This window comes from Chiloscyllium punctatum, chromosome 11 (genome assembly GCF_047496795.1).
Source record: "Chiloscyllium punctatum isolate Juve2018m chromosome 11, sChiPun1.3, whole genome shotgun sequence".
Taxonomy (NCBI): domain Eukaryota; kingdom Metazoa; phylum Chordata; class Chondrichthyes; order Orectolobiformes; family Hemiscylliidae; genus Chiloscyllium; species Chiloscyllium punctatum.
This window is the reverse complement of record NC_092749.1, coordinates 81,019,068-81,034,454: the sequence shown is the minus strand read 5'-3', so window position 1 is coordinate 81,034,454 and position 15,387 is coordinate 81,019,068. Positions and strand designations below refer to the sequence as shown.

The 15,387-nt window shown below is 41.6% G+C and overlaps 1 protein-coding gene across 3 annotated transcripts in view; it reads left to right on the top strand.

The window, feature by feature from the left end:
- The window catches only part of serac1 (serine active site containing 1), a 129,828-nt gene that overhangs the window by 9,793 nt on the left and 104,648 nt on the right, over positions 1–15,387 (top strand). For 2 of the 3 annotated variants that reach the window (XM_072581110.1, XM_072581111.1), the window contains exons 2-4: positions 297–333; positions 3,677–3,813; positions 14,915–15,004. In XM_072581110.1, coding sequence (XP_072437211.1) covers positions 297–333; positions 3,677–3,813; positions 14,915–15,004 — 264 coding nt within the window. Of the gene's footprint in view, positions 1–296; positions 334–3,676; positions 3,814–14,914; positions 15,005–15,387 lie in introns of those variants that run through there. The other variant, XM_072581112.1, reaches the window with a different exon arrangement.

Below are 15,387 nucleotides of genomic sequence, written 5' to 3'. Positions count from 1 at the left end.
ATATTCATGAGATTACGAGTTAGCTCTGCAAAGGTTATGGAGGGTGAGGGGGTTGGTAATGTACAATGGATGAGAGTGGTTCTTGCAGAGTCAACATGGATGAATGGCCTTTTACGCTGTAGCCATCCTGTGTTTTAAAAGGCTGTAAATTGGTCCTATATTCGAAAAGTTTCGATCTGCCAGATTTGTGCTTTTCATAAAAAAATTGTGTGAATGAATTTAATTCTTGACCTAATGACAGTGCTCTCCTGAATTTAAAATGCTAAAATTCTTTTATTTTCTAAATACTTTGGCAGGAAGAATTGGACAATATGCTGGGCCAATTATTGTAGGGTAAGTTTTTGAATGATCACTTGACTGTATTGTGTTGCTTTGTTTGTTTTTGAATGCGAGTATTAAAACCACTGCAGACATGACAGGCCAGTGGCCAGTGGTGTTATAATTCTATGATTCTTGGAACTGAAACTTAACTTTCAATGCTATGTATTTCATGTCCTTTGTAAAAGAGGCCTCTGTTTGTATTTTTCAATTGCTTTTTGTACCTGTCTACTACTTTTGTTGATTTGTGTACTTGAACTCTAAAGTCTTTTTCCTCCTATAGTACTGAGTTTCACATCATTTAAGAATTTCTCCAATCAGTCTGTCTTGAGTGAAAAATGAATAGTTCTCATTTTGCCATATTGGATGACATTAAACAATTTTTCCACTCATTCATTTAACCAATGAATGCTGTTTAGCTTTCTTGTGCTCCTTTCTGCACAAGTTGATGCCTATCCTGACCTAAATAGTTGATAGTTAACCAAGAACTAGATAGTTGTCCCCTTGATGCAACCCCTAGAGCAATAAGCTATCAGTAACCAAGGACAAAGGTCTTAGACTCCAATTGTTGGTAGTAAACGTCCACTAGGGACAGATTCTTTGGATATTGTCTTTGCTTTTGGCACACAGGCAGGAAACATCTGATCTGTTTCAGATAAATGAAATTGCAGCCTGATTCCAGCATGACACTGTCAACTCCCTTGACGCTGAGCAGTGTTAGTTGAGTACTGGCCCAATAAGGATGGCTTTCCCAAACTACCACAGTATTGGTGATAGCCATACACCCAAACCAGCTGGTAGTCAGTGGTATCAACCTTCTCTCCGAATCAGAAGGCCACAGATTTAAATCACTGGATGTTGATGATGATAGATTCAGTGATAGCAACTTCATTCAATGGAAAATACTAATAGCTCCCAAAAATAATGATGAATCTAAGGGCTAGATTTGATGAAGAATTGAAGGATATTAATATGTATGAAACAAAAACGCATCAGCGATTTGCATATGACTTAAAGGAGGTAAATTCTCTGTACCTGGTGGTTTGGGCCATGTTAATTGGAAGGTGGCATATGTAACCCCACTGTTTTAGAAAGAAGGAAGAGAGCAAAGGGAAAACTACAGATGTGTTGACCTAACATAGGTAGGAAGGAATCTATAATGGAGGGTACAACAGCAGAACAGTTAAAAAAGAAATGATAGGACTGAGCTGAGTGAACATAGACTTAATGGAAATTTATGCTTATCAAACTCAGATCATTGTAGTTCGCAGAATATATGAATGTGCGAATTACTAGCTGCAGTAGGCCATTCAGCTCTTCAAGCCTGCTCCACCCCCAGAGGATAATAGCTGATTAGTTTGTGTTATACATTGCACCTTCATATCCATCCCCATAACCTTTGATTCCTTTGCCTAACAAGAATCTATCTACTTCTGCCTTTAAAGATATTCAATGGTCCTGCCTCCACTATCTTCTGAGGCAAAGCATTCCAAAGCTGCACAACCTTCCAAACAAAACTCTCTCCATTTTTATCATAAAAGGGTAATCTCATTGTTCATTCACAGAAGTAAATAAACATCTTTCTACATCCACCTTGTCAAGACCATTCAGATTAATAGAAACTTCAATCAAATCACCCTTTGCTATTCTAGACTCTAGTGAAAATAAGATATGCCTGTCTAATGATTCCCCGTTAGACAGTCTGCTCATTCTGGGTGTCAAGATTAAAGTGATGCTGGAAATGCACAGCAGGTAAGGCACCATCAAGGAGCAGGAAAATCGATGTTTCGGGGAAAAGCCCTTCATTGGGAATGTCATTTTTGCCTGAAACATCGGTTTTCCTGCTCCTCGGATGCTGCTTGACCTGCTGTGCATTTCCAGCATCACTCTAAATTTGATTCTAATCTCCAGCATCTGCAGTTCCCACCTCTGCCTGTCATTCTGGGTGTCAATCTAGTTAACCTTCTGTGAATTGCCTTTAATGCATTTTCATTCTTCTTTAGGTGAGGATGTCAAAGCTGAGCACAGTATTCAAGATGTAGTCTCACTAGCGCTCTGTAACTGAGGCATAACCTTTTATAATTAGAGATCCATGAAGTCCATGTCCATAGATCCCTCAAAGCTGCCACCCAGGTTGATAGGATTGTTAAGAAGGCATATGATGTGTTGGCTTTCATTAGCAGGGGGATTGAGTTTAAGAGCTGCGAGGTTAGGCTGCAGGTCTATAGAGTTACCAGGCTGCTGCCTGGACTGGAGGACATGTCTTATGAAGAAAGGCTGAGAGAGCTACGACTTTTCTCATTGGAGGGAAGAAGGATGAACGGTGACTTAATAGAGGTGTACAAGATGTTGAAAGGCATAGATAGAGTGGATAGCCAGAAACTTTTTCCCAGGACAGAAATGGCTATCACAAGGGGACATAAATTTAGGGTAATCAGAGGAAGGTTTAGGAGAGATGTTAGAGGTAGGTTCTTTACTTATATAGTGTGGAATGCACTGCCAGCGGTTCTAGTAGAGTCAGATACATTTGGGACATTTAAGCGACTGCTGGACAAGCACATGGATGGCAATAAATTGAGGGGTGTGTAGGTTAGTCTGATTTTTGAGTAGGATAAAAGGCCAGCACAACATCGAGGGCCGAAGGGCCTGTACTGTGCTGTACTGTTCTATGTAATCTACTGATGCTCTTCCAGCCTATTTGACCACAGCATAAATAATTTTCCTGCCTCCTTCAATTCCAAATACATTAACATCTGATTGCTGCTAGATCCTGTGATTTTTTTTTCCAGCACTTTGTTTTTGCTGTGTTCTGTCTTGATGGTAATTATAGAGTGAAGGACATACTGGATCTTGGCAGTACATATTGAGATATATGCAATTCTGCTGCGAGCTTGCCATGATATAATAAGTAGATGGGTGGTGACGAGGTCAAGTAAGTTTTCCCCTTTATTTGTTCTCTTACTATCTCCTGCAGGTCCAGTCTGTCAAATATGCTCCTCAGAACTGAGCTATCTTAATTCCGAACTGCTTACAAGCAAATCATCATGATGGACGCTGAAGTCCTTCACCAATTGTATATCCACTTGTTCTCTTAGATTCAGCTATTTTTTCTACATATTGGGTTGATACTGAAGTTTATAAAATTTGCGCTTGCACGGTTTTAGTTGGGCCTGACTATTCAGGTATTGAAAGACCATTTTAGTTTGTTGTATTTTCAAGCACTTTCTGTTGGCTCATTTAGCATCTAGGTATGGAAAGGTTTTACGAAGAAATTGAATAATTAAAGTAACCCTTGAAAAGAATAATATTGTTTTGCAGTTTGTTGAAGTGAATTAACCTTTTCGATTGCCTACTTTAGTGGCTGCATATTCATTTCCTATGAAACTCTGGTACTGGGAGAAAGCGTGACGCTTGACACACAAGCTGTAGAACAAGAAAAGCTGAAGTCGTATGTCTATGTGTATCCCATTCTACTAGAAAAGCAAGGATTGGAGGGTGAGTCCTATCATTTATGTTAAATTCACTACTTTGGAGTCCTGTATAACACTCGTGCAAGCGTGGCCTTGTTACTATTGGCATTATTCCAGTAACCCCCTAACTTTTGAGCAATTTCTTTTTTTTGTAATTTGTTCGTGGAATGTAGAAGTTTAGGATATGGATTCAAATATAAATCAGGTCTGTAAAGACAGCAGATTTCCTTCCCTAAAGGCTATTAATGAATTATTTTTTTTTAAACATTTTTATTGAAAAATAGATTTTTAAATGTTACAATTCAAAACAATACAAAGAAGGAACACCAAAAAAATGTAAAAAACCCAAACTGAACTCATGTACAAATGTATAAATATGTATAGAAAAATACGTATTTAAAAAAAAACCAACTAACTACTTAACTAAATAAATAATAACCAACAACAAACTCATAAATTATAATAGCTCAGCCAAACAAAACACTCACTCTTGAATATCGAGAACATTAGTTTTACATATTCATACATTCGCAGTTCCCCCTCTCTATACTTTACAAGTCCAATATCCAATCATTATGGCTATGTAAAAGACCTTATTAGTGTGGCAGACAAATCTGTGTCTAGGTATTCCAAAAAAGGCTGCCAGTGAGGATGGTGGAAAGTTTTTTTTTCTTATGCGCATCTACAGGGAATTGGGCAGGCCAAGAAGATTGGGTCCTTTGCCACCCTTACAAAATCCCCTCCACTGCACCTGCCACAGCACTCCGGTATGTTTGAAGCCTATCACAGGACCAATGGGTAAGAGTGCCCATATCAATTTTGTACTTGGGACATGTTGAAGATACCCCTGGTTTAAATTTTGACAAATGATCCGGAGCCAAGTGGACCCTGTGGAGAACCTTCAACTGTAAAGCATGGGTCCTAATGCAAATTGATATCTTACTTGCATTTTCAGAAACATCTTCCCGTGCCTGTGAGGAGACCTCAACACCTAGCGCTCTCTCCCACACACTGCAGAGTCGTTTGAACTCCTCTAAGGCTCCTCCCCACCCCCCCAAATTGATGATATAAAGTGCAGACAGAAAGTGTACTCTTAGCACTCAGCACCTCCTGTCTATGTTGGATTTGTAGAGATTAGTCAAAAGTGTAGTCTTGTTTTGAATAAAATCCCTAATTTGAAAGAAAGAAAGGGGTCCCTTGTAGATAGCTAACTGATCAAAGGACATCATTGTGTCTCCCTCAAATAAATCACCCATGCAAGACATACCCCTAGCTGCCAATTGTTTGAATCATGAATCGATCATCCCCGATTGAAAACCTGGCATACCCACTATAGGTGTAAGAGAAGATGTTTTGCCTATATTGCCTTGCCTCTGCTGAATTACCCTCCATGCTTTAACAGTATTGATAACTATTGGGTTATGGCAGTATTCCCTAACTGTCCTCATCTTGTTGTGGTTCAGTTCGCCAAACTGGGAATTTGTGTTGCAGACGTTTCGTCCCCTGTCTAGGTGACATCCTCAGTGCTTGGGAGCCTCCTGTGAAGCGCTTCTGTGATCTTTCCTCCAGTATTTGTAGTGGTTTGAGGAAAGATCACAGAAGCGCTTCACAGGAGGCTCCGAAGCACTGAAGATGTCACCTAGACAGGGGGCGAAACGTCTGCAACTCAAATTCCCAGCTCAGCGAACAGAACCACAACAACGAGTACCCGAGCTACAAATCTTCTCAAACTTTGTCCTCATCTTGTCCAAAGACAGCAAGGGTGCACCTTGCCCGAAAAGTTTCGACATCTAACCATATTGAAAGAGGGTCGCTACAAGCCCAGTCACTCACCGAGCTTAGTTGATAGTTTTTAATGTCCGGGAGATCCACTCCCCACCAGTCTGTGAGGCAATTGCAGTTTAGCTAATTTAATAAGGGACTGCTTATGATGCCAAATAAGAGCTGAACCAGCTATTCAGTGTCCTGAAAGTTTGCTTATCGAAAATCAGGGGGAGCATTCCTATAGGGTACAACAAACGGGGGAGAATAAGCACTATCCGATCTAACCGTGAGATTGGCAGTGCCTCCTATGTTTGAAGTATATTGTTTGATTTTTGTCGAATAAATGAACAAAATTAATTTTAAACAACCGATCAAGAACTAGAGTGATAAATGTGCCGAATACACACAACACCCCTGTGACCACTTAAATGGAAATCGATATTCACCCTTAAGACCGAGCACCTTCGTAAACCATCCATAGGCATAGCCTCGGACTTTGCAAAATTAATCTTGTACCTCGAAAAGGTGCCAAACGGGCTGATGCATTGTATCAGGTGAGGCACTGAAACTGCTGGATTTGACAAAAAAATGAGGACATCGTCTGCATACAATGAAATTGTACATAATTTTGACTCCACTTCTGGAGCCAATATATTAGGACCCCTATGAATGGCCTCTGCCAATGGTTCACTCACTAATGTAAAAAGCAATGGTGAAAGGGGACAGCCCTGCTGGCTGCTCCTAAAAATGTTAAAATTGCTTGATCGCACCCCACTGATGATGACTGCAGCGAGAGAGGGTCACTATAGAGAACCTTTACCCATCTTATAAAGGCTTCGCCCAAACCAAATAGCTCCAGAATATAAAAAAGGTACTACCACTCAACTTGGTCAAATGCCTTCTCTGCATCTAGAGAAATCCCCAGTCCCTGTATTGACTGTTGTTGACATGCTTGAATTATATTAACCAGCCTCCTAACATTATCGTAGGATCTATGGCCCTTTATGAAGCCCTTCTGGTCCTCTTTAACAACAGAAGGTAACAAAGTCTCCAGCCTTAACGCAATGGTCTTAGAAAGGATTTTGAAGTCTACATGTAAGACTGAAATGGGCTTCTACAAAGGTCCAGGACCTTCCCTTTTTTTTAAGAATAAGCAAAATATTGGCCTTTCTCAGACATGGCAAGAGACGATCATAACTGTATGAGTCATTGAACATGTTGAGCATCGGGCCTGACAATATGTTTATAAATTCCTTATAGAATTCGCAGGGAGGTCCATCATGACCGGGCGCCTTTCCATTCTGAAGCTGCTTTGCAGCCTCCTGCACCTCTTGCTCTGATAAGGGGGCATTGAGAAAAGACTCTTGTTTGGGTGTCACACCCGGGAGTTCCAGATCCTTGAAGAAGGACTCCAGCTTGACACACCCCTCCTCACAACCCTCAGATTGGTATAACTTGGAGTAAAATCTCTGAAATGCCACATTAATCTTTTTGGAATCGCATGTTAAGTTCCCAGACCCTTCCCTAATCAATGTAATGGCTTGAGGGGCACTCCTTTTCCTGGGGAGATATACTAGGTACTTGCCTGGCTTGTCACCACGCTCCTATAACCTTTTACTTTGCAAAAGTAAGCTCCTTCTTTGCTGTCTGTGTGAGCATGGAATTCAATGCAGACCTCAACTTCGTAATCCGATGTAGCTTGAAAAATGAGGACCTGTCAAAGTAAGCCTACTTGGCTGCCTTCAACTGTGCTTTGAGGAGACTTTGCTGTTCACCCTTCTGCTACTTCCTACTAACAGAGTAGGAAATACCTAAGTCGCTGGTATAGGCTGTGTCAGTTTCCCAAAGGAAACTAACCAAGCCTGAGTTAATGTCTCGGAATGCCCGAAATTCCCTAGAGAGGTACTCCACAAACTTATTGTCCTTGCGGATAAAGGGATCCATTCGTAAGTGCCTTGAACCCACTGTAACGTCCTTAATCTTAACCAACAGGTACACTGGAGCATGATCAGGGATAGTAATATTACCAATCGTACAAAATGCCACCAGGTCCAGGGTTGCCACGAGGGTCAGAAAAGAATCAATCCTGGTGTGACATCTGTGTGGATTGGAAAAACATGTGAAATCCCCGCCTGTAGGGTGGAGACGTCTCCAGGCATCCATCAACCCTAACTCAACACACGGATCCACTAATTATTTGGTTTGTACAAAGGGTATCAGGGGGCCTTTGGGCAACCTGTCTACTGTGGGGTCTATGAGGCAATCAAACTCTTCCCCCTATAATGACATGCCGGGACTTGAGAGTGATCAATTTAGAGAATGCATCTACCAGAAATTTGAGATGATGGGCCAGAGGGCAATAAACATTTAAAACACCATATTCTTCCTCATTTATCAGGGCTTTGAGAATTACAAACCTCCCGTGGGTGTCTTTAACTTACTAACTTAAATGGGAGATTCCTCCTAATCAATATAGCCACTCCCCTGCTTCTGGTATTAAAAGATGAAAAATAAACCCATTCAAAGCCATCCTGCTGCAGTTTCAAATGCTCCCGATCATTCCAGTGTGTCTCCTGTAACAAATCAATATCTACCTTCTCCTTTCTAAGACTTGAAGGTATCTTCTTCCTCTTAAATGGTGAGTGACTCCCCTTGATGTTCCAGGTTCACTATTTAATTAAGTCATTAGCCATAACCTTCTGCAGTAACATTTAGATTCCAGAAAGGAGGGATTCAAATCACAAATCGCTGAGCCTTATTGTTGCAAGATCCATCAAACATTAAAACTACATAAATTAAAACCACTACAATTAACAAATCTACAAAACTATCAAAGATTATATACAATAAAAATCGAAAAACAGGCCAACATATAAAGGGCCAATGGTGCTGAATATGGGAATTAACACCCCTGCTCAAAGGGGGAAACTACACATCCCAAAACCCAACTTGCCATCCCGCTGCCAGTACTGCAGTCCGGGTATTTAAATACCTGAACCGGGCATAAACTGCCCATAAGTAGGCATCTAGCCATTTCCCTTCTCCTAGCTAGCGCTGTACCACAAACACAAGCAGAAAAGAATGCTATTCCATGCTGTAATTTCTAGTGAATAAAGATATTTTGAACAAAAAGGTAAGTACCCCATCCATCCTTTGGTATAACTTAACTCAGAAATTGAAAGTGCACATCTCAACTGCCGTCAAACATAGTTTAGACCAGATTTTTACCAATAAAAAGATAGGAGGAGAAAGCTCCGACCGGACTTCTCTGTTTTTTAAAGGAAAAAGCAAAGATATACCCAAACAACACTACTATTTGTACATACTAAGTTGTTCAGATTAAGTTAATTTGTCCGCAAAGTCTCTTGCCTTCTCCGACATGTCAAAGAGATGTACAGATCCATCTAACGTGATCTGAAACACTGCCAGATACTTCAAAGCGTACTGGAACCCAAGCTCCTTCAGTCATCTCATGATGCCTCATAGGATTTTCTTTCCTGGATCACTGCTGCAGAGAGGTCCTGGAAGAACATGATCTTAGAACTCTCGTAAACTAGGGCTTTCGGATCCTTGCCCCGGATTCTGGAAACTTCCACGATTCTCTCCTTATCTCTATAATGATGAAACCAGACCAAGATAGGACAAGGATGTTGATCCAGACCTGACCTCTGCGCCGTGAACCGGTGAGCCCTCTTAATCTTCAAGCCACTCATTCCAGCCACTAAGTTAAGGAACTTTGGCAACCAGTCCTCAATAAATTCCGCCGGCCACACACCTTCCTTACAGTCCAGCAGACCAATGATCTGAATATTTTTTTCTCCTTCCCCTGTTCTCGAGGTCATCAACTTGGTCAAGCAAATTACAGACCTGCGTCTCCAGAGCTTGGATCCTATCCTTTGAGGAACCAGTATCAATGTCCACCACTGCGACTCTGTGTTCTACCTCATCCATCCTTTTCTCCAGGACTCCCAGTTGCTGTTCATGATTCTGCAGCATGACCGAGATCAGGGCCAGCTTCTCCTCTATCTGCTTATCCAACAGCTCACCGAGATTTCGCGAGCTCCTTCACCAGGGGCTGGTAAGAAATAGAGTCTGAGGATCCCGCAGGTTGGGCCACGGGCCCGGCCTTGGATGCTCTTTCACCCTTCTTTGGCATCCCTGGACAGCGAAAACCAAAGTAAATTGATTTTTAAGTTTCCTGGGACGCCACAACCTTTCCAGAGTCCCAGGATATCATGGTGATCTGGGTAAGGCAGGTTAAAAATTTGTCCAGCTTGCGGTGTAGTGCGGAGCTCTGCAACGTGATCTTCCTAGATCACTGCCACCTTGGGTCCCCCAGTTGTGTTTTTGATGACAATTGACAGTGGCTATGTTTTCACCATTAGATTAGCTTTTCATAAAATTCACATTTCTCCATCTGCTTTAGTGGGATTCAGACTCCTATCCCTAGAACATTACTAATCCGGTGACAATGCCGTTATTCCACTGCCTTACTGGGGGGGACATCCTAACAAAAAAATCGCACATCCAAAGAAACACCACTATGCCATTGCCTCCCAAGAAATACAATGCAGTAATTGTAGAAAGCAGTTTTATTTTTAAGTATAGCTATAAAAATAACATTCAAAATGTTAACAAATTTATATTTCAATCATGTCAAGGATCCTGAAATTCTCTTCTGAGCAGTCGAGGATAAGGGCGATGATGTTTTGCTATACAATATCAAGAGAACATAGAGTTATGGCAACAAAAATATAAATTGCCAGAGAACTGAAACTGTTCTGAAGAAGACTCACTGGACTTGAAACTTTTACTCTGCTTTCTCTCCACAGATACTGCCAGAACTACTGAGTTTCTCCAGCGATTTATGTTTTTGTTTCGGATTTCCAGCATCTGCAGGTCTTTGCTTTTTGTACACAGACTTATGGGTGGTTGAATGTAGCAATATTCTGATTGCATAAGTGGAAAGACTGCCTTGCTATGATTCCAAGTGTTTGCATGTGTGCGAGAGAAAGGGTGTTTTGAGTCCGCAAGAGAGAGCATGTGTTTGTGTCTATGCGAGAGGGAGAGAGAGTGTTTTTGTGTTTGTGCGAGTGAGAACGTCCATGAGAGGGTATTTGTGTCTGTGCAAGAGAGAGAGGGCGTGTTTGTGTGCGTACGGGAGAGCTAAGGGTGTTTATGTCTGTCCGAGAGCAAGTATGTGCGTCTGTGAGGAGAAAGAGTGCTTGTGTGCGCGAGAGAGTGTTTATCTCTGTGCGAGTGAGAGTGAGGATGTGTGCGCCTGTGAGAAAGAGGGGGTATGTTCATTTGCATGAGAAAGTGTGTGTTTACATCTGTGCAAGAGAGGATCTGTGCGGGGGAGAGGGTGTTTGTGGCTGTGCGAGAGAGAGAGACTGTGTTTGCGTCTATGTAAGAGGGAGAGAGAGGGTGTTTGTGCGAGTGAGAGAGAATGTGAGAGGGTGTTTATGTCTGTGCAAGAGAGAGAGGGTGTTGTGTCTTTGCGAGAGAGAGAGAGAAGAGGGGTGTTTGTGACTGTGCAAATGAGTGAGAGTGTGTGTCTGTGCAAGAGAGAGAGAGGGGATGTTTGTGTGTGTGTGTGTGTGTATAGGAGAGCGAGGGTGTTTGCGTCTCTGCGAGAGAGGGAGGGGGTGTTTGTGTCTGCAAGAGAGAGAGAGCATGTGTCCGTGCAAGAGAGAGAGAGAGAATGTGCTTCTGTGTGAGAGCAAGGGTGTTTGTGTCTGTGAGAGAGAGAGAGAGAGAGAGAGAGAGAGAGAGAGAGAGAGAGAAGAAGAGTGTGTTTGTCTCTGTGTGCGAAAGAGAGAGAGAGAGCGAGGGTGTTTTGTATCTGTCCAAGAGTCAGAGGGTATTTGCATCTCCAAGACAGAGAGCAAGAGAGAGGGTTTTTGTATCTGTGCGAGAGAGAAGTTGCTTATGTGTGTGCAAGAGAGAGGGTGTGTCCAGTGACCCTGCCTCAACTTCTGTTTTTGTTCTACAATGATTGGCAGATTGTATCAAACAACATATTCCTTTGATTATCTGCAGCATGCTGACAGTTGTTCAACTAGTCTGTGCTTGCATGCCTCAGAATATCGTGTCTGACATTGGTTGCGATTCTACTGTTGGATCACATTTACTGAATAAACCTGAGTGTGCTCAAAATTGAGTCACAAACTAATTCAAGATTATCATTTGGGCTGACAGTGTGATTCATTTTCATGTGCTAAAAGCTACACATTCATAAACAGGACCCTGCTGTTTTTCGATAAAATGAATTTGCTTTTATTCAGGCAAGTGTGATGAACATAAACTAAGTCAATATTTTGCTTTCCATTTCACACTACCATCCCGTACAGATATTATAGAAAGGGAGGAACTTGGAATTGTTATTATCACGAGATAAAAAGTAGTAAGCAGATTTTTGAGATTGAAGCCAGATCGGAACCCAGGGCCTAATGGCCCAGACTTAAAGGAAGTAACAGCAGAGGTAGTGAATCCATTGATTACAATATTTCAAAAATGCCTGGATGCAAGAAAGGTTCCATTGGATGGAAAAAATGCAAATATAAGATCCTTATTCAAAAACACTGGGAAGCAGAAAGCCGGTAACGACAAACCAGTCAGCTTAACATGTTGGGAGATTGTTAAAACCCATTATTAACAATGGGAAGTCAAAGTAGAATGCATCAGTGTAAGCATGGTTTTATGAAGGGTAAATCATGTTTCACTAATTTGCTAGATTTCATTGAAGATATAACAAGCAATATGGATAATGAGGAACTGATGTAGGTGTATTGTAGGAAGGGGTTATGGTTAATTTGTTAGCTTGGATAGAGGATGGCTAACTAATAGAAAGTAGAGAGTTGGGATAAATAGTATTTTTCTGTTTGCAAGATATAATTAATGGGATGCCATGAGGTTCAGTCCTCGGGACTCAACTATTTATAATCTATTTGATTGACCTGGATAGCCACATTTGCAGATCACAGTAACATAGGTGGAAATGTTAATTGCAATGAAGAAATAAATTTATAAATGGATATGATAGGTTAGGTGAACAAATTTATTGTGAATAAGTGTGAGCCCAGTCAGTTTTGTTGTAGGAAAAGAAAGGAAATGTCTAAATCGAGAAACTGCAGAGTGCTTCAGTGCAGAGGGATCTGGATGTCCTCATGCATGATTCTCAGAAAACTAGCATGTAGTTACTGCAGGTAACAAGGAAGGCAAATGAAATTTTAGCATTAATTGCTAATGGTACAGAATATAAAAATAGATAATTGTTGCAGCAACCGTACAAGGTTTTAGTCAAACTGCACCTGAAATATTGCATGCAGTTTGGTCCCCTTCCTGAGGAGGGATGTTGTTGTATCTGAGACATTTCAAAGGAGGTTTGTGAAATTGATTCCAGGCATGAGGGGTTTGTCTCATGAAAAGACATTTAACAGATTAAGTGTACACTCTCTGGGGAGGCCTGTGACCAGTGGAGTGCCACAAGGATCGGTGCTGGGTCTGCTACTTTTTGTCATTTACATCAATGATTTGGATGCGAGCATAAGAGGTATAGCTAGTAAGTTTGCAGATGACACCAAAATTGGAGGTGTAGTGGACAGCAAAGAGGGTTACCTCAGATTACAACAGGATCATGACCAGATGGGCCAATGGGCTGAGAAGTGGCAGACGTAGGTTAATTCAGATAAATGTGAGGTGCTGCATTTTGGGAAAGCAAATCTTAGCAAGACTTATACACTTAATGGTAAGGTCCTAGGGAGTGTTGCTGCACAAAGAGACCTTGGAATCCAGGTTCATAGCTCCTTGAAAGTGGAGTCGCGGGTAGATAGATAGTGAAGGCATTTGGGTATGCTTTCCTTTGTTGGTCAGAGTATTGAGTGCAGGTGTTGGGAGGTCATGTTGTGGCTGTACAGGACGTTGGATAGGTCACTGTTGGAATATTGTGTGCAATTCTGGTCTCCTTCCTATCTGAAAGATGTTGTGAAACTTGAAAGGGTTCAGAAAAGATTTACAAGGATGTTACCAGGGTTGGAGAATTTGAGCTATCAGGAGAGGCTGAACAGGCTGGGGCTGTTTTCCCTGGTGTGTCGGAGGCTGAGGGGTGACCTTAGAGGTTTACAAAATTATGAGGGGCATGGGTAGGATAAATAAACAAAGTCTTTTCCATGGGGCGAGGGAGTCCAGAACTAAAGGGCAAAAGTTTAGGGTGAGAGGGGAAAGATATAAAAGAGACCTAAGGGGCAACTTTTTCACGTAGAGGATGGTACGTGTATGGAATAAGCTGCCAGAGGATGTGGTGGAGGCTGGTACAATTGCAACATTTAAGAGGCATTTGGATGGATATATGAATAGGAAGGGTTTGGAGGGACATCGGCCGGGTGCTGGCAGGTGGGACTATATTGGGTTGGAATATCTGGTCGGCATGGACAGGTTGGACTGAAGGGTCTGTTTCCATGCTTTATATCTCTCTGACTCTATGTAATTGGAGTATAAAAGCCATGAAAGAGAAAGGATAAAGTAGAAAGGATATTTTCTCATGGGGCAATCTGGAAAAAAAGATCATGGTTTTAGGAGAAGTGACAGCAGATTTAAAACCAAAATGAGAAATTAATTTTCTCAAAAGGTTGTAAATCTATGGAATTCATTACCCCAGAATGCGGTGGATGCTGGGACATTAAATGTAAGGAGGAAGTAGACAGATTTTTAATTTCACAACACCAGGTTATAGTCCAACAGGTTTAATTGGAAGCACCAGCTTTCGGAGCATCGCTCCTTCATCAGGTGATTGTCACCTGATGAAGGAGCTGCGCTCCGAAAGCTACTGCCTCCAAGTAAACTTGTTAGACTATAACCTGGTGTTGTCATTTTTAACTTTGTACACCCCAGTCCAACACCAGCATCTCCAAATCAAGATTTTTAATTAGTCATGTGTTGAAGGGTTATGGAGAGCAGGCAGGAAAATGGAAGGGTTAATGCCCGTCCCCGCTGTTCTGTGCATGACATACTCAGTCAAACCAGTGTCTACCTGTGTGGACTGAGTTTAATAAGATGCATCATCAAAAAGTATGCTGGACAAGCGCAGCAGGTAAGGCAGCATCTGACCAGCAGAAGGATCGATGTTTCGGGCATAAGCCCTTCAGAATGATTCCTGGTGAAGGGGATTGCCCGAAACATTGACTCTCCTGCTCTTTGGATGCTTTCTAGTCTTGATAGGTGCAAGACAAAAAAAATTGACTTAATTTATTTGGTGATTTGTTCCAACTGGGAAGTTTAGTGTTTCTCTTCTTTAATCTTCCCATTCTCAAAGCTCATGTTCAGTTTGCATAATGTTGATTGTCAGTTTTGCTGTTTTTTAGGAGTTCCAGGCAAAGCCAGAAAAGGACTACAAAAGGCAGTCAAAAGACTGGTGCAAGCCACAGCCAAAATTTTCTCATTACCCCTGGATGGTCAGTAAATATTTCCATTATTAAGACAGAGTTGAAATACATGGCAAGCTTTTAGCCTTTTAAAATATGTAATAACGATAATTGAGTAAACCTATTAGATTAAATTGAACTAAGTGGTGAGACATTGAGGTAGCATTTTTGCATCATAGAGTTGCAATTATATTAGTACAGCAAATTGAAGTCACCATATGTTGATGGGCTAAAGTGCAGAGGCCGCATAGAATGGACACTCTGCATGGTTAACTGGTGTATTTGTTTTTTTTCACTCTCAAATGTGCAAAATGGTGAGATTGTGATCTTTAAAATGGATGGCAATTAGCGTGGACAGTCTGTAAATTAGGGGGTTGGATCTCCCCCTCCCCCTCCCCCCCCCCCCCCCCCCC